The sequence below is a fragment of the Lasioglossum baleicum genome, chromosome 3, assembly GCF_051020765.1.
Source record: "Lasioglossum baleicum chromosome 3, iyLasBale1, whole genome shotgun sequence".
NCBI lineage: Eukaryota > Metazoa > Arthropoda > Insecta > Hymenoptera > Halictidae > Lasioglossum > Lasioglossum baleicum.
In genome coordinates, this window is record NC_134931.1 from 9,216,060 (window position 1) to 9,239,811 (window position 23,752).

A 23,752-nucleotide genomic window follows, 5' to 3' on the forward strand; every position below is an offset into this window, starting at 1 on the left:
TAATTGCTCGCTGGTTTGCGCCGATTACAAAACGAAGAAATTCAGGCACGAATTAATGGATTCGTCGAGACAGTGTTTTTTCCCCGACTGTTTCGCAATTGTATGATTTGTTTCCGCTCGTTTGCAAATCGTTTACAGCACGCTTTTCTTAAATGTCTGATGACTGTGATCAGATTTGATGCATTTGATCATGCAGTTTCTTTTTCTCTTGAGTCTGAACTTGGTGAGAATTTGTTTGAAATTTGAGAATTTGATGAAAGACACAATTGTTCGATGGTTTCATACATCAGAGCTTGATTCAATAGTACATCGAGCTAAAATATTTTTACGTGATGGATTACGAGAGACTCGATTATATGAGTTTAACTAGTCAGTACCATTGAAAGTATTCATTTCGCAGTTTCAAATTTAAGCAATACCACGTGATTCATTTTCTAAACACATAACCATTATTTCGAACATTTCCTTAACATCTCTGGTGTGTGAATCCTGTTAAAATAACATTGTCACGTAACATTCGCTTCGAACGCAGATCGAGTGACGATGAAAGAGGAGATCAGTGATTTTATACGTCACATTAATATCCATATCGCATAAGTTATAAACAACATCCATTACTAGCTCTGACCAGCAACTGAATACAATTCGTTCATTTATGATTAGGAATGGTCACGATGTATTATATCGATTAACATCTAGATTCCAGGACTTGAGTTCTTTCTGACTCGAACTCAGAAAAAGAGTTTAAATGAATCTAACTATACGTATAGACTACGCGAAAGTTTGAAAATTGCCCCAGAAGGGAGAAACATTGTCAGTACTGAAACTGAGGACTGAACTTTCACTCAGGGGACCAAAAATTTTCTACTTTTCCGAATGTAATATTATACTGTTCGACAAAAACATGATAAAATTTTAAATTCTACGTGCGGATTACGTTGAATTCAGTGTACGGAGTCCACTCGTTCAAATTGCCATACTGGTTTTCAGATATTCCCAGCAAGCGACCTGCGTCTATGACGAGAACAAGGCAGGCCTAGATTTGGTCTCAATTTGGCCTCCATTTGGCCTACATTTGGCATGGAATTTTGGAGCCAAACTTTGTAGCCAAATACCGATCCATCTGTTTCCGCTTTAGGTTCGGTATTTGGCAACAGTTTTTAAAATTCTGTTCCAAACATGTCTTGTCACCAAAATGACTGCCTTTTGGTCGCGAGGTATGATCGCAGACATTTGGTCTTAATCTGCTAGAACAGATTTTGTTGACTGGGTAGGAGCAGGTGTTATGTATTGAGTGGATTAACTAGGTTTGGGTTAGATCTGCATTGGGTCTTGGATTCATCGCAGTATAATTTAAAGTTTGATCATTTTGTCGTCGTATTGTATAATATTACATTCGGAAAAGTTGAAAATTTTTGGTCCCCTTGAGTGAAAGTTTAACCAAAATGAGCTGTCAACGAATTCGCGAGTGTGGACGATCATTGTGTGAAAATGATTCGCGAATTCGCGTATGGGAAGCTCGATACTGTTCTTACCTTCGGAGATGAGCCGCTCCCGGATCTCCCACGCGAAGATCGTCGGGTTTTCCCTCTTGTACTGCTCGATCTTGGCGACGACGGCCGGCGTTGCAACTTTTGGCTTGCTGCCACCGATTAAGCCCGGCGGGCGTAGCGTACCTGGAACACGATAGAACGAGCTTCAAGGACAAGGTGCTTCGGTAATACTCCCGGCGCGGCGTCCCGCGATAAAATCGCTCGTAAACGCCGATGCTGGGCCGCGTTTATGTGCCTCGTGCCGCATTCGAACCCAAGCCCGCATAATTTCGGAAAATCACGCGACCATCAGGTATCTCGGCCTAATGACAACGTCCCCGTGGCTCGGACGAATATGGTCTGTCAAATGGCGCCTTATAAATGTGCGACGAGCATACCAGCTCTCCTACCCCAGACGCTGGCTTTACTGTTCAAACGTTTCCACAGTTTCGACGAGCTGGCCTCTACACCCAATTTACCACTCGATATTATTCCGACGATTTTCATACTATTAGAATTTTTCCTGTTCGTCGAGGAAACTTCAAATCGATATTATTCTGCAGAACTTCTGCAGGATTGCTGGAGTAAGGTTTTGTTGTCCTTGATACGTGGCTTGCTAAAGGATGTCGTTTAAATTCGTTGGGGATTTTTTCTAATGGTGTCTGATCGAGAGGAATCCTGTTTCGGAATATTTTCAATCAAACACATTTCGATTTCTTTCAATTTTTTTTAGTTCCGTCTTATTTTATTTCAATTGTTGGAACACGCTGATGATACTCTCAACGTATTAATCTCATTTAGCCTCATTTTTTGGGAAGCATGTTTCGTGTGTCGGTTTATACGAAGAATTTATACGAGACATTAAAGAAATATGTTCCTCTCAAAGAAGTATGTAGATAATATTCGATTATCCAAAGATGGTATTAACCCCTTGACTTAAAACAATATTTCCGAGCCGTCGTGGGTTTCATACCCCAAATTCGATTATTTTTAATGTTCCATCATAAATTAACGCATGCAGCAACAACCTAACCATTGAAGCAATACAAATTATCTTCTGAGCGTATTGGCTACGAACGAGTCTGATCGTGATTTGCCAGTTCTACTTACTCTGGACTTTGGAAAATAAAGGCCCCCACAACGCAACTGATATTTCAGACAACTTGACAAAATACATTGTGTTGCATTAGAGACCGTTTTAGATTGAACTGTTTGCAGACAGTAATTATACAATATGTAAGGTATTTACGTGTTACTTGATAATAAGTGTACACGTATCGTTTAAGAAAACCGTCAATAACAAACGACAGCATAATAAATTAATGAAAGAATTTCTGCAGAATCCACGTACGTTTCCAGATATGTACTCACGAGTATTCATCAAAGCACATAAGAGCAAATCGTTGTCTAAAAGCGACACGCCCGTACAAGCTTGTGGGAGCTAGTCGAAGCTTGTTGAGGGGACAGGAAAAAATTCGGACGTAGAAGACCGTATAGAGAGACAGAGAGAGCGAGAGAGTGAGTGAGTGAGAGAGAGGAGGCAGCTGGGCATCTATTGTGGTTTCAGCGAAGATGAACGGGGGTAGCGTTAACCCGATACTTGGCCGTTCGGGGTAAAGGAAGAGGATCCTCATGGCGAGTTTCGTGTTGGCAAAATGGAGACACAAAACGATACAGCTCTCGGCCTGCATTGAAATCCCGGGGAGCATAGGCCTTCGACATCGGATACTAATCCTATCGTGTCTGGGCGGACTCACTGCGCGGCGCAGACATTAGAAGCTTAGCGCGTGAAACGATACCGGCATGCGATAGTCTGCGATAGCCTGCGATAATCAGACATATCAAATATGAGCCGATCGGGGAATAGACGCGCGTGTAACGTTTCCGATACGTGTCCCCGGCTGCCATGGCTGCCTCGTTACGTTTCTCTCGCCTATACGGCACGAGAGCACCGCCCCGGGCCGCTTCCGATTAGCTAATGGACTCCTTGTCTCGATCCTCGAAACTCAAAAGCTGCCAATCAGCCTCCCCCTTCACTTTTTCCCTGCCAATCAAAAATTCTGACCGATCACGAGCTGTTTTCTAATTTTTAAATGGTCGTTTCGATGACAGACGGGACGAGGTGACTCTCTTCAAATAGTTTTAGAAAATTACCTCCCTCCTTCATTTCTCCTCGATCTTCTCTATTTTTTTCGTTTCCAACGATCATTTCAATGCCAGACAGAACAACGTGACCCTATCCAGATCGTTCATTTCATTTGTTTCGGTCGTTCGAAGTCCAAAGTTTCTCTGCAGGCCGTCGTAATGCAGTCATTTTTATTCAATATTTGGTACTCGTACTCCTAACATCTACGTTAAAAAAGCTGTATAACTGAAACGATTTAAATATGTATGTGTGATAGAATTATTGATATCATCCAAATTATCAAATGCTCAAACGGATCAGCCTCTTTTACAAGAAGAATCACCTTAATCTGCTTTATCCATCCCTTCTGTAAAAGAGTTCCGAAGGTTTCTGTCAAACATTTAACGCTATCATATCTCTAGACTACTTCGATATTTATGAGAGTCGCCAAAAACGTGTTGGAACAGAAAAGCTTCCCTGCATGTTTATATAACGATACCGTGCATTTCACCCCTATCTGCAGGCACAGAAAAAATAAAACCAACACGCCCCGGAGATAGAATAAATCGTTGCACAATTCTGAAGTGCATTTTCAAGCAGATAAATATTTACAGGTGTATAACGCCCGCGATAAACTGTCCCTGTGCAACTTAGGGCTGCACCTTGATTCACTAGAGAATTTATTACAATTTTTCGACGCGTGCAAATCGTAGAGCGACACGCGTTTTCAATGTCCACGCGTCGGTTATCATTGACTTTACCCCTTTACTACTTTACCCCTGTTCTGTCAACCGCGGAAAAGTCCCATGGGGACAATTAGACATGGAAAATGCATACTCGGACTGTTTACTGCGAATACCGTGGAAAATGTTTCGTGAGATGACATGCTGACAATTGTGACGTGCACGTGTTACGTGATTAAGCCCCGTGCGAAGACCGGCGAGCGCAGCCATGACGGCAGTAGTATAATACGTAAAAATTGCAACGCTTTAACCCGCGTTATTCCTATCGTCCTGGTGCTGCTGTGAGACATATTTTTTGTTTTTATATGTGACGCTACGAATATATATAAAACACGATTTGTTCACTTAAAGTGTAGAGCAAAAATTATTATTAGACGGCGGATTTTATGCTTTTAAAGAAGGATGAGTGGAATATCAATTTGAAACAGTAGAAGGATTAGAAATTGATGGAGACAATTTTTACTTTACATAACGACCCACAGTCTAATTATTATACTAGGATCTCTCTCTTTTATGATTTTAATTAAAAAATTATTTCAAAGCTTCTTTCTGATGCAGCATACTTATTCAAAAGCCTGTTTATAGGTTTTCAGTTTGTAAAGTTATAATAACGTTGAGGATTCGATGAATTTATGGAGAATATGGACGATTGTGATGGTAAAAAATGATGAAGAGACAGGGCTTGCGGCAATACTGAGTTTGAATAACAAGAGCCAGAAGAAGATGTAATTTGTGTGTCATGATGTTGCAGAAAAACCACTGTACTGGTTGCGAATGCTAATAGAAATCGATAGAAAAATGTTAATATTCCCTGGTTGCGTCTGTAGTCGATAGAGAAATGCTAATACTCACGAATTGCGTTTATGGTCGATTATAATAAGCAGATCGTGGTTGTTCACACGCAAATTCGAGGCTTTGCGAAGTACGGAATAAGAGAAATGTTTGAGAAGAAGGGGAACACCATAAATGTTTAGTCAGAATTTCACCTACTATTGTTCTCTTTCTGCAACGTCGTTAATGAAGATAATATATTAATTACTATTAAGTATTTTTACCCGTTGCAGTATTATTAGATGTATAAATTAATTCGCGCCCTCGTGTTCGTGAATTTGTTCTTCATCTCTACGAACAATCAAAACATTTTCTATACATCATCCTAACATACGTATAATTAGACAGCGAAGTTTACGCATTTTAGACAAAACTAAGTGTGTGAATCATCAAACAGTAGACATAAAAGAAATTCGAAAGTGTCGATACAGCATATCAACAACTTCTTGGAACTATTAAAAGAAGAAACAAATTTTTATTTGGTTCCGGTATCTTGTAATTGACGCAGAAAATTTACGTTTCGCATAAAAACCCGCGGTCTACTTGTAATATAATTCAAGAGGTTAGATAATTTTACTGTTTTAAATATCGCCAATTCATTTTCGCCGTAAACATAGAAAATCCTGAGTCTAATTACGAGACAACACCTACGAGCCACTTTTGCTAATCGACTCATTTAGTACTAACTCTACAAGTCCCTCAATTTTGCAGATCAAAGCCGTCTCTCGTGCAAGTGAGTTCGCAAACAACCGAACAAACAAAGGCCACCGATTCCGTTTGGAAGGTGAGACAAGATAAAGGATGCATCGCGCGTAATGCGTGTCCCAGAGGCGACGATCCGGGTCTCGTGGAATCGCGGGAGAGTCTTCGAAACGGGCCGGCGCTGGCAAGGTAATGGAAACCACAGGCGCAGGCAGACTTGAGCAATTATCGGTGGTTACGTACTATTATTAATAATAATAATGACGGCTAAAGTCGGCAGGGTATCGCGTGCGCTCCCACGGGTGAAGTGCGTGCCGGGTATAAGCGATGTACCCGGCTAATAGGTATCCATGCCTCGAGCAAAAATTCCTTGCCTCGACCCGACGTGTCTCTCCTCTCTATCGAGTACCTGTCCATCTTCTACTCTGTCTCTTTCTTTCTTTCTCTCTCTCTCTCCTTCTTTCTGCATTTTGCTTCGTGTGCACTCGCGAACAGAAAACACTTACGAGAAAAATGGTGTTCCGATGAAAGAAGCTGCTGTTAGGCCCAGCGATTTCATTGGGAAGAGTCAGAGATGGGACGAGCGGTTGTTGATAATGAATAATGGCTGATAGGGTCAGGTTTGATAGCAGCGAGTGGTTGTTGGTTGCCGACGTGTCATGCAGATGGGGGTGCGTGCAGCTAATCGTCCCTGGTGCACAACGATCCTGCGACGGGCAATTGTGCTCGCTGTCGATGCAGTATGCGGAAGGCAGTCTAGCGTTTGTGACGATACCGATCGTTTTGACGAGTACTGAACGTTCTGTTGATCGAGTTCGATGATTTTCAGAACTTGGATTTGGTTAGATGGGTGGCCTGGAGTATGGACGAACAACTCCTAGTGGAATTACGACCTCCTATTATTGATGTAATTAATAGAAGACTCCCCTTAAAATATAGTCAATTTTGTCCGAGCTAAAGGTTTGTCGAGTTTTCCACATAATCTTGTTATTCTTGTTGAGGCTAAGTACGCCTATTACAATGTGGCATTTTCCACCCTTAACTTAAGTCTTCAAACGTTTGAAAATTCTCAAAGTTCAGATGTGCAAGAGCAATTGCAACCAGAGTCGCCAGATGAGGGGAATCGACTCGCATCGAGGGGGAAAAAGTGACCCTCACTCTGCCAGTACCGAATTAGTAACGTAACATTGTGACACATGCGCAACAGAGACGTAACGCGTCACGTGACCGGGTCGTGGTGGAAGCTAGGGGGAATAGTGTCGTAAAAGGGGAAGGTTGATCTAGCGACTCTGGTTGTTCACTAAAAATACACATAGGACAAGCTGTATAACATTATGATGACTTTTGAAACTGAACAATGGAAAGCCTTCGGCCCGGAAAGTGTTATCCAAGCAGCAATTCATCCACAGATTTCAAGATCTAGAAAGCTAGGAGGAAGCAGATCTCGGCCGCGTTCCTGCGAAGTGGTATCGTCGGGCGCGAACAATAAATATCTCTCGACGTTGAAGAATGCAACGCGGAACGATGTCGTCTAATTTCGCTGGCGGTATGCCGCCCCGACAATTAATTCGACCGCTCTGTTATCGGCCCCCTTATCCGCCTTGTACTAAGATCGATCGCCGCGAATACCGGGACAACTCGAGCAGAGTGCGAGCGGAACGCGCTTAGAACCTTCGGGCCGGTTTTCTGACTTCGTTTCGCTTTGTTGGTAACGACTCACGGCGGCGCGTCACGTTGGTAGCAACGGGTGTCATTCCTCCCTTTGATTATTCTCGTTCGCCATAATGAATTCATAACTAGATGGCGGTGACCAAGAGGGCAGGTCGCCTTTAATCATTTATGCAGAAGCGGCGGAAAGTGTACAATCGTAATCGCTTCATTCTTCTCCTCAATTTTTACTCCTCCGGTATTCCCGATAGAGCCACTACTTTCGAAGCTGTTATCTGTTTGCGATTGCCCAAATTCATTATATGAATTGCCCGAATAATCATAAATTAAAATGGAAGGAATCGAGCTCGAACTTTTGCACTGACCTAATATTTTACATTTCATTCTTGTCTCAAAGTAAATTTTGTGTACCTCAGGGATTGGACCTGTGGAGGCTGTTCAAATTGAAATTATACAGCACTGCGCACATATTTTTAAATAGACACACAATATCAGAATACATGTTTTTTATCATATCGCAAAACTCGACATGTTTGAATACTATTGATTAAATGTTACTGTATTTTTAGAAATCGTAGACATAGTGTACGTGTATATTTACAGACGACAGTCTGTACCTGTCCGTACGTGCACCTTAATTGCCGGAAGTGTGATTAATATTGAATTCACAAGCCAAAGAGAACAGTCTATCTTTAAGCTTCGAGAAAAAGAGAATTTAGTCTTTAATGTTTCAGAAGATACGGGAAAAATTTTATTTTCCCGGCGATGGAACGCTTTAAAATTTCAAGATCCAATGCAACATTGATCTTCTTCAATTTAGAACTTTAGAAACATGCAACTACTTCACAATCGATACGCAGTAGAGGAGAAGTATGCTTCGGTTACCTGAAGAATCGAGGGAAGAATATTCGAAAGATATTTATTTCAGAATAGAATCAGAAAGAGGATCCCGAAGAGTATCATTTTCTAATGTTCCAAATGTTCTCAACAGTACAACTCAAAATTGATGAATCCATCATCAAATTCACATTGTGTACAGATGACACAAAAAAACTGGTTTGTATATTGTCGAAACAAATCGTTTTCACTGAAAGCAGGGAGTAACCGAGAGATGAATATAAATTGTATCATTGTCTAAATAAATACAATAAGTGGAGGAAAGTGACAGAAAAGGCAAATATAAATTGTACCATTGTCTAAATTTTTACTAAATGCCGAAAAATAGTCCAAATGAACAAATTACACTAAAAGCAGAAGAACGTTTCAAGAAAGTAACAGAGACTAATCGAAATAATATCATTTTCCTTAAAAGAAGAATAGTGGAATCTGCTCGGACCAAAAATGCAGTTCTCTTCCAGCTAAGAGTCAGCAAACCGTAATAATCATCAGGTCGATCGTCCGCGTGGCGCAGTCGATCTGTCGAGCAAAGAAATGGCTCTGTCTTCGCTGATGGAGGAAAGAAGATTCCTCAACGATCGAGAGGAATTCGTTCTGCGGGATCTGCAGCCGGCGCTCGCTTGCTCCCAGCTTTGTTCTTCTTGGGTCAGGGGATGCACGTTGACGTAGAGTCAATAAAACCGTGAAGTTCTCCAAGATGGTTACCTTAGGGGGGCCGGAGGCGGGCTGTCGGCTCTCATTCCGCTTCGAAGAGGGGGCCCGATCATCGGCTACTCTCTCGCGGATCGGCGTGGCGAAAGGAAAAGATTCGCGAGCGGAATATCAGCGTCGCCGGGGCACCGTGCGCGCCCGTGAGAGGGAGAGAGAGAAAAAGAGTTGGTGGACCCGGGGGATTAATTGTTCGCCGCTGTTAAGTAATTGGCTGGTCGATTATGGTACATTATATTCACCTCGGGACGCCTAAGGAGTCCGTATCCGGTGGAGATGAAGACATTACCGGCTCGGCTCGGCTCGGCGAGCAGGCCGAACGGTATTTTTACGAGCGGCTCGTAAAGTTAACGAGGACCGAAGCCGGCCAGAAAGAGAGAAACCAGCGTTCCACCGATGCTCGGTGGCTCGCCTCCATTTTTTATTGCTCCGACGTGTTCTGGCCACGGTGTGTTCCCGACGAGACGCGTTTCTTCTCCGATCTTCGCCGATCCTCTCGCTTTAACTCGCTCGGACCAGCTCCTGTCCGCGCGGACCGCATTTTCCTTGGATCGTTCAGCACCTGTGCCAGGCGAAACTGAATTTGCCTACCTGACACCGACACCCGTCGACACCGCTGCTCTCTCTCTCTCTCTTTCTCTGGCACTCTGTGTTCTCCTGCAGACCGAATTTAATAACTTCATTCCGAGCGGAATACCGGCCGGTGACAAACGTTACTGCTCCGATTCAATTAACCTGTTCGCACGTCCACAGCCGACGGTAAAAATTCCGCGAGACCCGGATAATTTATCGGCAGAATCTACACTCAACTGCTGCGATTTATCGATGAGATTAGTAGACTTTGGGTCTTGTTGCTTTGTCAGTTTCAGAGGTGTTTGTGTTTGACGAGTTTACAGGTGTAGGTGTGGAGAAACTTCTTTCTTCTACAATTTTTTACACCACGATATTCATATCGATGGGGATAAAATCATCATCGTTGTAACTGTTTCTCTTTGCTCGTTTCAGTATGAGCACTCACGATCAAGAAATCACCCTTTTGCGCTTCTGAGGCGAAGTTGTGTACCCATTTCCTGTTACTAGCGTAGTGATTTCTTTTGAATATATTTGCAATTTCTTTTTTGAATGATTTTCAGTGGTCGTTGATTAAAATCTTTAAGACTGTAAAAGAAGACAGTCCTTCATCGCTTCTTCATTGTTTCAATAATAATTAATCTACCCGTTCACAATTCTAGAGACTGCGTACGCTTAACAATAAACCGCAAGGAAAGGTAGTTCAACGGAAACAATTAGTGAGTGTGGCTTGGGAACCGACAACTTTCGTCGTACATATCATCATTTATTGAGCAGATGCGCATCAAGCATAGTGCTCAGTGACAGTCAGTAACATTCGTTCGATCGACGTTCTATCGTACTAACAAACTATCAGGAAACTTGCAAGCTGGGCTTTCGAGAATTTCAGAGAAGTAACGTTCAATTCAATGTATGGTCCATGAAAGATACCCTGCGATGATAAACTGCTCTTACCGAACAATTGCTCACTAGGAGTGAACACTGAAAGACCGCAGAAATTATTAAATAATTCTCAGGAAACTTGCGATTTCAGCAGCCGAGTGTTTCACAGAAGCAACATTCATCGAATCGATGTTCCACGCGAGCTGTTTCTCCGCAGAAAGATTGTTGCTTCCGTAAAATAGCCGTTTCCGAAAAATGGCTCTGCGCGAAGGAAACACGGAAGGATCGCGGCAATTATTGACGAATTATCGGGGAACGCGCGAGCCGAGCAGTCGAGGGTTTTACAGGCGAAAGAAACAGCTGTTACGAGTTAATCTGCGGCGGCTAACGAGCTCGAAAGAGCGCCATTTCTTCGTGACGGTCGTTACATCTTGGCCGATACCGAGGCGCTCCCTCTTATTTCACCGGCGGAACGCTCGGATAACGCCCGAGATACCGGGCAATCTTGCCAGAGCGTTCTTTCGGTCACCTCGGACATCAACGAGCTGCGATTAACGTCATCGTGCTCGAGCCCGGTCCACGGAAAAAACCGAAAATCGCTGCGAAATTGACTCGTAAACGGGTTTTAGTGTGTCCGCCGGTCGACGCCGTCGTTCCTGGCCGATTTCGTGCCAGTGTCTCTACAAATCGACGCTTCTACGCGAAGATCTCTCGCCATTTCCATTTTGATCAAATTTTATTTAGACTGAAAACCGCTGGTCTAAACTTTTTAGCGTTCGAACGCTACCTTGTAATTGTATCAGCAGAATTTCTATGTCTCTTACTCATTTGTTTCATTGTCATTTACATTGAATTTGCATCGTTGTACATCTTTTTGTGAAATATTGTTTCTTCTGCCGAGAGCTCCGACGAATTAAAGTTAATTTAAGATCCTAAGGGCTGATTAACGAAAGATGGAAATTCATTTAGAGACGTCTTTGTTTGCCGAAGAACAGGATCTCTGTTAAAATATATCTTCAATACATATGTAGTAGATATGTATTTTGATGTACGTTGTGCAGAAACGTTCCTTACTACTTGTCGCTAAAATTACCATACAAAAATTTTTATTTTCCTTGTGTCGGTATCGTTGCCATTATTGAAAGTGTCTAACTATCCTTTCTGTTTTCTTAGCGCAATTACGTTTTTCTACATACGTATATTCAGTTAAATGGTGGCTAAAGACATTCTCACTGAGAGTATTGTTACTCTATACTGTTTTGACAACTGCTGCAGTTAAATTGCAACCGTTATTATCATTATTGTATCGCTTTCTTCAAACATTAAAAATGCATCATTTCAGCAATTTCGCAGAAGAACGAAGTACAATAGTCATCTAATACTTCATTCCAAGGATTTCAACTGCATTTAATCAATAAAAATGTAAAAAAAAGTTGCTTGAATAAATAAATCGACCGGAAACTCATCAATAGATAGATACAGCGAATTCTACATTTATAGGAAGTGTCTTAATTATGTTCGTGTTAAGATCAACTTAATTTGAGTATTACTTCGCTAGCTGAAGTGACGAGCCCAACCCTGACGGCTTCACTTCACAATAAACTTCCTCGTAAGCACGGTTTAACGTGTTGCCGACGCTACTTTGTGTATCGAAGTACAGTGTTGCTTTACATCCGCTTTCTCGGTAGGGAATTTCAGCATAAAAAATTCAACCAGGTGTGAAGTATCAGATGTTGGACTTCACCGAAGGTGGATGTTTGAACCTTTAGCGAAGTATTGCTGTGCGTCAGCGCTGCACAGTAGAATTGCCCATTGGGCATGTGTCAGGCAGCCGCGGGCAGACAGTCAGGCCTGAGTGCGAGACTCCTCCTCTTTGCTAACCGTTACGTGGTAGGGGAGTTGGCGATTGTGTGCGTACGTTGCCACTGTCTGTCGGTCGGTCTCTTTTGCTAGCGAATTCCCTATCAATTTTTCATAGGCGAACCAATCATCGAACCTGTAAGTTTTCATTAACTTCCACTGTCTCGTCACTATTTTTATAAATGTCCCTTCAGGTGCATCTGTAAATGGTACCTCCAGCTATTTTCGTAATTGTATTCTTGGCTGCACTGTTGCTTGTTTGCAGCTGGCATTTTGCTGAGCAGATAACAATTTTGTTGTTCGGTTCAATTCGTTGATCGTCGTCATGATTTTGCAAACCGGTGAGTTGCCAGGTTTCATTCACTTCTTTTCATGGAACACTTGTTATACAGAATCTAAGAGATCTGTTCTACGAGAACACTTTTTAAACATTCTCTCGAGCAAAACGCGAGTTTGAACAGAATCTTATTTTAGTAGGCTGCGGATTTTATTCATTCATGAGAAAACTGAATACATCAAATACGAAACTAAAAAAACATTGGAAAAGCATGTCCATTCAACATAAATTTCTTACAATCGACTTGGACAATTTTTGTCTTGCATAAAGATCCGCAGTCTACTTATTGAACACGAAAAATGGATGTCTATTTCGATCAGTCCAGCCACAGCTGTTTTAATCCTTTACACTCTCGAAGTTATTTTAAACGTTTCATGAGCAAGTTAAAAATTGAACGGTGTGTATTTAGTCATTGCACACTGGCGTTTTCAGCAAGTTTATTCATTAGAAACGAGTGGGGTAAAGTGGGGTAGAAATTGTTTCGAATTATGGTAAAATGAGTGCAAAGGATTGGAATCGTGAAATTGGTTGAAACATTGATAGGATTTATTTCCAGCACGCAAAAGATCAGCGTGCAGGTTTCCACAAGCGATTCTTCGTGTACACGTTTCTAGATCGGCGTCGAATCGGTCTCCAGCTTCCGCGTTGCTTCTCGATCTGATCTGAACGGTACCCGTGGATCACTCGATGGGGCTTAGACGTAATTACGAGCGAATAATTGCTGGACGTCGGAGGAAATAATAGCGATCGATAACCGCGCGCGGCGGAGGCTCTCCCCGATTCGTGCCGAGAATTGCTTATTTGCCGTTCTCATTTCGAGTATCGTTTCGAGTCGTTTTGCCGCTCGTCGAACACGGCCTCTGTGCTAACTGATTTCGCGGCGATCCGACGGTCTCGCTCGGTTAAACGATCGCTATTTTACTACACGGCCCACTCACTCGGGAATGTCTATCATTACCTAAAGACAGATCCAACCTTTCTCGGATTTGATCGAGGAATCCTCGCGGATCCGTGTCACGCATCGGTACACGTGCACGTGATCGCTTTTATCTCGCAACCCGAACTCTGGAAACTGGTATCGATATTACACTGGTCAATTTTCCCGAATTCTACCGATGGGGAGGTGACATGTTTAACATATTTGCTACCAACGTCACACGTATGCGACGATCATGAGGTTTTTGTGTGGATATGTGTGGTGAGAATGGGAAAGAAACATAATAAGTGAGGGGCAAAATTTATTAAGTAAATTGGTTGAACGAGATAAAGAAATGAGTGTGCACGAGTAAAGAAACGAGCGTTTTGTTTGGAAAATTTGTCAGTCGTAATATGTTTTGTTAAATATATGGTTGGTTTATAAACATTGATAATTCCATCCACTGCTTGAACAGTTTTGTACCACGTAAAGAAAATCAAATTAATTCTGTTTATGTCGTTATCTTTCTATTATAACTTACTTATCTGGGACAATGTCTTTCTTCACATTTTAAAACAGGACAATAATAAGGAATAATTGCGTGGAAAACTTACCCAGAAGTTTGGTGACGACTGCGCCCTGTTGGTTGAGCGACAGCACATGGTTTGCCAAGTTGTTATAGTGCCTCAGGGCTCCTAAACCATGGGATAGTTCCAACAACCGTTGTTGGCTCGCGTCGCCGCCATTACCGCTGGCAAATGGTCCCGCGCCGCAGTTTTGCAAGCTCACTCCTGCAATCACAACAAAACGACCAATTATTTTAACTCGAGGGTCAGAGGACTCGAGTTCCTTCATTTTGCTGCCTAATAAGACCGTCGTGAGGATCGCAGAACTTACCATCCCCTAATTTACTACCTAATAACATCATCTTCATGAAACTCAATGATGCTGGAAATTATTCTTTTTATAAAACAGTATTCTTCTTCGTGGTGTTTGATGATCAGCTACCTTCATTCTGATTAGTAGCTTGCGCGGATCTTTATGTAAAATAAAAATTCTCACCATCAACTACGAGAAGCAGGAGTTCTCGTAATAACAATAATTTTATTAAGTGGAAAACATCATAACAGTAGACGTTAATCGTTCTATTTTCACTGTTTCGTATTCCACTCACCCAGTTTTCCATAAATGCATATAATGCAGTGCTCCATTCTTTCTTTCCGTATTCTATGGAGTATCCCATGCGAAATGGGGAAACTTAATGACTCATTGCTTGAAAATGTAATTCACAACAGACGCAAACGTAAAAAAACGTATTGGACCCTTAAAAAGCTCACATAACATCGTTAAAAAAGATGCTTGATGCCACGAATGAACTAATTGTAAGAGGATGTCTTTCCTCGATCTCAAATACCCGATTCGTACATTAAAACTGTTAAAAATCATTAGCGATCGCAACACAACTCCAACAAAACAAAAACATTCAACACTTCCAAACAGATGCATCGTTACAATCCCAACAATTTTGACACTTTAACTACTGATAGCCTATTAATAAGGTTTTCTATAATTATGCTGTACCAGAAAGAAACTAAAAATCATCTTTTGGCGGACCGGTTAGATGACGTTGTTGGGAATTAGTTGTTACTTCACGATTAGAATTGCTGTTACTAATGAAGAATCTATCAGAAAGTCTCTATCTATGAACTATAATATAAACTTGGGAGAATTACGAAACACTCGCTGATCGATGGCGCGTTAATAATACAAAATTTAAAATCATTTTTGCCAGAAGTTCTACATACGTACATACACTACCGGACAAAAGTTTGGAGTCACGGCGTAAATTCAGAGAAACAGGATGTTTATAAGAAAAGCTAAATGCCTTTAGAGCAACCAAGGAAGTTTAGTTATTTGTGAATAAACTAACGAGTAGTATGTTTTGCATTTTGTATTATTTCTTTTTCTCAAGGAATGCGTATTTTCCTTCAAATTGCTTTTTCATTAAAAATCCGCCGTTATTTTTAATGACAGCTCGACGTATTCAGGGCATCCTGGCAATTAGTTTTCCGAATGTTTCTAATTTGATATTTTTCCATGCTTCTTGTAGAAGTTGCCAAGGATGGCCCTTTGGAAAAGTGCATTTCGAGCATTGTCTTACACTGGGTGTATAAACTATAAAAAAGTATTGTAGACATAAGAAAATGCTGAAATCTGTTTAAAAATATTATTCAACTGGTTAATATTTGTTATAGTAACGACGGATCATTTCAGAATTTATCGGTATATACGATTTTTACAAAAATTAGCAAGTGATTCCAATCTTTTTGCCGGTAGTGTATATCGTGACCACTCCCCAATTTGATCGGTCGAAGATCGATCAAGCTCCGATCGATCTCGGAGTACACGATCTCTTCTCAGTTTTCCGAGCAGAAAGCCGTGGTCTCCTGAACAATACAGCAAAAACAATCAACAGAAGTCGAGTATCTGAAGCGAGGCGTCGCGTAATCGATCGAATTAATTTAAATTACTCCGCCGGCGGCGTCCGATCAAACTGTTTAGCACCGGCGATCTCGATCCGATCTCTGTGGCGAGGCCGAGGTAGACGCGTCGCGCGCATCTGCGCGTTTAAATCGCGACGATTAATCACCGGAGGTGCGAGACCCTCGTAATTCCTCGAAGGACACCTCGGGAGCGGTTCGCGACTTCCCCGTGATTTTATAGGCGGCTAATCTCGGGGACGTTTCGTGCCACTCGAAGCAAGCGGGAAAGAAACAGCAAACAAACCAGCGAGAAAGCAAGAGAGAGAGAGAGAGACAAGAACCGGGGAGACGAGGATTTACGATCAAACGGGGCTACGGTATTGAGTGCGATCCATTTTTCGAACCTTACTTTCAGGCCTCGAAACGCCGATCGTATCTTTCCTCGAAGGGGTGTGGTGGTGGCGGACACGAGAGAGTGCAAGGGTGTCCGGCGAGCGGACAGTTCAGTTCGCGTTCCACTTCGTCTCTCTCGTTTTTTCGGCCGGGGACCGTTCGCTTTTCATACGGTGAATCCGTAATTGCGTGAAATAATCACGCGATACAGCCGCGCCGGAGAAAGAGAGGCTGGTACACACGCTTCTACCTCTTTGGAGAATCTGGAGAAACGGCGAGGCGTACTCTCTTTCCCTGGGATCCTCCCTCCTCTTCGTCCGGGTGCGTCTCGAATTAATTTCCAGGAGGAATCACGGCCGATGGAATAATCGTAATTAGCGTCCGGACAACGCGGACGGTGCCCGTGATTTTACGGGTGGATAATCTTAACGACGTTTCGTACGATCTGCCAGGACGATAGTTTATGATCGTACGACGATGTTAAAGAACCGTTCGCCGGACGCTCAACGATCCCCGTGATCCCGACAAGCTCTACAGTCGACGTCGGGCAATGATCTCTCTCTCTTTCTCTCTTCGGCTCTTCGTGAGATGGTCTGTCTGTCTCTCTGTTTCTGCCCGTCTCGCTTTTTCTTGATCCAGAGGGATATTCGTGGACGACGGGAAATTAAATTCCGGAGGTGGATAGAAACGGCCGGGGCCCCGAGCTCATTTGTAACGCGTTGTTTCGACTGGTTACGAGCGGACCGAACGCGCGTACGCGTCCGCTCGTTTACATAGCGGCCGTTTAATTAATTAGTCTTTTATGGGCCGGCCGAATTGCCAATCGCCGCCCCGGATGGATTTTACGCGGACACTCGCCGCTCGTTAGACCGCTTACAATCATTTCTCCGCGCCGATACACGACAAAGATACTCGACAAAGTAAGGACCTGGATGAGTAGCGATCAAGCAAGACTACTCGATCTTTCGGATGATATTCGTCGAGAGCCCCGCACGAAATTGCATGATTTTATAACGTCGAGACGTTATTTCGTTCGGCAGTACTGTTACCGAGGTGTGTTATGCTTCTTTAACTGGGGACCGGGAATGTTGTACTAATGGAAATGAAAATCGGAAATTAAAATGTTTTTGATTACGGATGGTAGTTTGCACGATATTTTGTGGGAATGTCGTGAAGCAGTTTCGTTGGGGTATACTGTTATATCTCCAGATGATTTAAGTATGCTACATTTTCACAACAAGTGAAACCAGAAAGATTGTAGAATAAAAATGATTTTTTCGATTAAAATGTTTTTGATTGCATATAATAATTTCGACGATTTTATATGGACAATGTCGTTTTGTAAATGAATGTTTTCATCGTGCTATACTGTTACGTGTCCGAATGTATCCATTGGAACCAGAAACACTGATTGAATGGGTGTTTGGAAAAAGGGCCTATGTCAAGTTTTTTAAAATATTATACGAGCGCAATTTTGAACTCAAACGTGAATTGCAATAATAAAAACCAGCTGAAGATGACATAGGCCCTTCTTTCATTGGAAACTGACTGAAAACTGAAAGACATTTTTAACGGGTTGTTTTATTAAATGTCAAAGCAAAATAAGTTCCTAATTGTGTGTGTGTGCTCCTATAAAATTTAAAAACCTGACGTAGGCCCTTCTTCCAGCCACCCATTAAATTCTTCCAACTAGACTACAGATCTTTACGCAAAATGCAAGCTTTCTAATCGTAAGAAACGGAAGTTGATTGAAAATGTGTTCCTTTCTACATGGACGTAGCCTATTAAGAGATGCATTATACAGGAGACATTCGTTGATTGCAAATGAAGAACGTGAATTATAAAACTATTCAATATTATGTTCAGTTTGATATTTTGTTCTGTTCGTAATTCTTTGGGAACTGTTTACACGGTCTCGTGACAGTATTGTTCTACCGTTGGCTGCTTAGGGAGCGCTACGGCAGCAGTAATTTGGTAGTCAAATTTTTGGTAGCTTTTGAACGAGGATACGGCTCCGGGATGTTTCACGAAAAGGTGTTTATTGTGCAGGGCTAATTTCAATTAAGGAATATTCGTGCACCTTCTGCTCGCCTTTTCAGTAGTATTTGCGTTAGATGGGTCGTGGATGCGTTTGTAAGGATCGTTCGGTAGCTGATGAAAATAGAGTAGGGTTCTGTTTGCGTTTATAGATCTTATTTTAGTTTGTGTTTATAGAATAGAACTTAATGGGGTGTCTTGTATAGAAAAATATTCGATGCAGTTTGAGTGTGATACTGAACTGCATTTTCTTGGAATTGGTTTATGACAATGAGAATCTGCATAAACACGGATAGCTTAAAATTCATAGTAAACATTTGTAGTAAATAGCTAAAGAAATTTTCCACACTTCAGGAAACAATACTTAAAATACTTCAAATATATGCTAATTCTTCCTATCCTCAATATGCTTTACCTTGAAAAAGAATTCATTCGTTTATTGTATGCAATTGTGAATAACAACGTTGGTCATTTAATTTGTTCTGGATGAAATTTTCTCGTCCAGTAGGAGAATTCCCGTTTCTACTAAATCGTCCAATGACGCCACACTTTTCTACTGCAAGATAAATTATGCGCCTCGTGAATTCTCCGTTCGAGGAAAATTTACGAGTATAGATTTGGCGGTTAAGTTTGCATTATGGTCTGCAAGTACACGTTAAATATGCATCTCATTGCGTTCAACCAAGCGGAAAGTTCAAATAACAGTCTGGTTTAGAAGTTCTATGTCCACCAGCAATACGTGTAGAGTGTACCCCTTTCCTTTCTTCTGAATCGAAAAACAGGAATACTAAATTATAATTATATTGGGACTAAATGCAGCTCTAGAAACGTAAAATACATTTATACGTTAAGCCGAGTCGACTTTAATAAACCATATTATAATTATTTATCGCTGCAACTTAAACCACTGATTTCATAGATGATATTGCAACATGTTCAAAACTTAATTTCAAACTTCTCTTCTTTCCATCTACGTTTTGTGAAGCATCCTTGTTGCAATTCATCTACATTAACCCTTTGCAGTCGAAGCTATTTTAACTTAAATATTAAGTAGTAATTGATACCAACATATTTAAGAATATAAGCCATATTGTGAATAACGGTATTGCAATTTTTAGTAGTGACTCTGAGTCACCCCTCGACTGCTAAGGGTTAATCGTCTAGAAATATTGTTCCTATTCCTAGAAAAATGGTTCGAAATTATGTTAAAACACTCAACATAAACATCCCAAAATTATTTCGGTAGAAAAAATAGAATTGAAAAAATATTAACCTTCCGTATGCAATGTCGGAGTCATTCGGGACTCCTGGGTAACGCATAGGTACCCTAATTCGAAATACGACGAAAGCCGGTCCCGAGCAATCGTCTTATATCGAAATAAAACTGTATGAGTGAAATATCTGTTCGAGTCTCAGAAATAACTCCGACATAGGCTTAGAACTCTCAGGCGTCAGAGGGTTAATAAAAAAATAGGAATGCTCTGCAGTGGATGGCAATACGTTTTGTATCTATCAAATAAACAGTTTATAACTTATTTGGTACGTATTTTTCGCAAAGTTATACACACAATATGTGAACAGAAGCGTTCGAAGAATATTTCAGCATACTTCTTTTTACGTAATTGATTCGAATAAAAATTGCAGAAATGACAACACAAGGTGAATATGATTTGCAAAAGGATGAATTTGGTCTGTATAAAAAAGTGAGTTCTGTGTAAGGAGTAATTTCGAGTGGGAAACCGGTAAAGATGTTTCCTCGACTGAAGCGACGACGAGATGTGTATCTCTATTTTCCAGGAGCGTCAGAAATCAGATCAGCGAATGCTCGAGGAAAGATGGTTCTGTTTCGGTGGCTGTATAAGGCTAGAGGAACGATCTGCTGGCAATTTGGTTTGGTCGAGTCGGGAGAGTCGGGGTAGAACGATCTCGAAGCGAGCAGTTTGCGCAGATGAGGGGCATCCGTTGGCGATCGTTTCGCAAAAGAGAGAGAGAGAGAGAAAAGGATCGTTTCCAGATCCAAAGAGAGAGTGAGAGTGAGAGAGAGAGAGAGAAGTCGGCGCGAAACCTACGCGTTCTGGCAGGCGCATCGGCGCGCATTCCGCGCTCGTTCCGTGTCAAAGCTATCGGGGATGTCGTGAAAACGAAAGTAGCCGATGCACCGAAAGAAATGCGTCGTGTCGTTGCATCGACGGGGTCCGGGGCCCTAGAGAACCGGTTCTGAACGAGTTTCTGGGATCGGACTCCTCTAGATCCTTTTCGTATACAGGGAATCGGCCCGTGGAAAAGACCGATCGTTCGCGAGGCGATACATAATCGATATAACAGCGACAGCGACGACGAGGAGGGGAAACGTGTGAAGAAGGAGAACCTCGAAGGAACCGCGATCGACCAAACGAAAATCGCTCGATTCGCGTCTTCGCAGATTCGCGAAATGATAAAACCTTGCCATGGGACCGATCGACGGAATTTTTCGACGTGTCTCCATTGGATCGCACACACGCGATCCACGCCGCCGAAAATCGGCGAGAAATCGACCGGTAGAAACACGAAAGACTGAGAGGGAGAGAGAAGGAGAGAGGACACTCTGGTACCTGTCTCAAGAGACCAGCGCAGTGCCTGGGTGTGGCTATAAATTCAGACGCGGATAGGAACGAGATACTTAGGTTATCCTCGGTTAACAGAGTATAAATCGTCGCGGCCGGAGACGAATGGACACGAGATCCAATTAGCTGCGCATACCTCGATCAAATATTGCCCGCGTTTAATTAGTTAGAAACGCCTCGCCGCGGATTGAATGGTCGCGACTATGGTCGCCCGGCCGATGCGAATTGAGCTGTTATTACTGTTTATCGGCCGATAATTGGACGTAAAAGTTATCGCTTGTTTATAGGCCGCTTTTGGTGTATTATGCCGCGACTATGTACAATCGCTGATCAATCCTTTAAAACGGTATCACTTCTCCAAGTTCCAGCGAGCTCAGTTTCTTCACGCAGCTTGAGATGGATTAAATTAGTGAGCAACGAATGACTATTAATAAATGTGTTGCAAAACTTCTAGTTGCTCGAAACTACAAGGGAAATAGTAGAATGAGTACTAAAAATATTCTTGTGTAACTGTAAGTTTTAAAATCGATTAAAATGGGGGGAAATCGCATTTCAATCTATGACTGTGATTTTAACACTATTTCTATGTATTTTTTAATGTAGAATTACCGATTATCTTGTATATTTAAGGAAACAGATTTATTAAATAATTTCGTTCTAATACATTTTTGCAGTCTGAATCAGTTTCTGTTTAAAATTTTGAAAGATGTCTTTGGACATCTTCGGTAGAAATAATGTTAATTCTCCTCGGAATTCCGACCAATTGCAATTTTTTTCGAAGATCTATTCAGCAGATGCTTATTAGGTGTACAAATTAATTCTTCACTAAACTAGAACTTTTTCTTTAGTCTGTACTATAGTTAATAGTCTCGTTTATACTCTAATTTATACTACTAATTTTTAATTGTTCCCTATAGGTGCACGTAGTAAAAGAATTCAATATTAAGTAACTCGCAAATTCTTTAAGCTGAAGGCTGTAGTTCTAAACGACTTAATTGTTCGAGCATGCAACGAATACGTGACTATGTTGCAGATTATATACAATTCAATGCTGAATAGCTTCTATGAAAATTACAGGATGACGGGGCAGTGGATTTGCAGAGAATTGTCAGTTTGACGAACCGTTTTAATAGAATGTGCATCTTGTCGCGAACGTAAACTTTTGTGAAGTGATTTACTAAACATGAAATTGAATGAAACTAAAGACTCGATTCTTTTGATGGTCATCTGAAACATCGTCAAACTGTTAATCTCCATATGAGTTTTTAAAATGCGCATTTCCATAAATATTATTTTCCATTTATCGAGCTCGAGTGACCACAAGTAATTGCATTAATTGATAGAAGGTAAGATAATTAGAACAGAGAGAAAGTGGAACAGTCGACTACAAATTTGAAAAGTAATTGTAAAAATAGAAAAGGTATCAAGTAAATCAGCCCATTGAATCACACATTATTATCTAAAAATATTTAAGAGAATTTGTTAAAGATGTGTAGAGATATTGTCGCACGAATATATACATTTTTCAAGTAAGAATCAATCTGCGAAACGATTACATGACTCGTGCATGTAGATACATATCTGTCGCCTGACGTTCCAACATTCTTTTACAATGCATTCATTGTCATATCAACGAAAATTCGAACTGCATACTACAATTTGCACAGGTAAATATACAACAGCTTCTCACGAACAAATTCTCATTAATCAACTTGAGGATAAAAAAGCTACAAACTTCGGTAGCTATATGTATATTTCCAAAAAGAAGAGCTTCGAATTGCAGAATGAAATCTGCCGAAGAAATATGTTAAGATCAATGGACAACGGTGAATTGTTGACAGTCAACTTCGAGTAATAGTTTTCGAGATCAAGCAGTGCACGGTTCGGCTGTTGAGAAGATTCTAATTAGCGTGCGACGGTGAACGGCGAGTGACTGCTCGTTACGCTACAATAGTGAACAAGGATTCGAGGAGACAGCGAGAGAAAAAGGTGGGGAAACAAAGTGGCCCAACGTCGGACAGATGAAGATACCTACCAACTACCGGGCCGTGATACCTGCCTCGAAATACCTGCTGGGTGTGGCAGTAAAATCTGCTGGATAGAGAGGCGGTGTGTATCGGCTCGTTCCCGTAAGTGATGTCGTTTCCTATCTCGCCTGCATAAACAACGCATCTTGTTTACGAATTCTCTTTTTCTTCTCGCGGTGAAGAGAAAGGAAAAAAGAGAGTGAGTGAACGAATGTGTGTGTGTGTGTGTGTGTGAGAGAGAGAGAGAGAGAGACGCGGCGATAGGATTGCTGGCAGGCACATTTCCCTTTTGATATTCTCCTCGGAGACGATATAGGATCTGGCAGCTCGGTAGGCTGCGATAATGAAACATCCGAAGGCTTTGCTTATTTTCTGCCGGATGGCAGGAGCGCTCGGTGGATTGCCAATGGATTTCAAATCGTTTATTCCTCTGGCGAG

General features: G+C 41.7%; 2 protein-coding genes across 2 annotated transcripts in view; one reads left to right on the forward strand and one right to left on the reverse strand.

Annotated features, from left to right (window-relative positions):
* The window catches only part of LOC143207238 (uncharacterized), a 112,660-nt gene that overhangs the window by 47,562 nt on the left and 41,346 nt on the right, over positions 1 to 23,752 (forward strand). The window lies entirely within an intron of this gene.
* Positions 1 to 23,752, reverse strand: part of Eyg (eyegone) — a 36,665-nt gene that overhangs the window by 4,972 nt on the left and 7,941 nt on the right. The window contains exons 2-3 of the mRNA XM_076447309.1: positions 14,386 to 14,562; positions 1,536 to 1,676 (exon numbers count right to left, since the gene is read on the reverse strand). Coding sequence (XP_076303424.1) covers positions 1,536 to 1,676; positions 14,386 to 14,562 — 318 coding nt within the window. The remainder of the gene's footprint in view (positions 1 to 1,535; positions 1,677 to 14,385; positions 14,563 to 23,752) is intronic.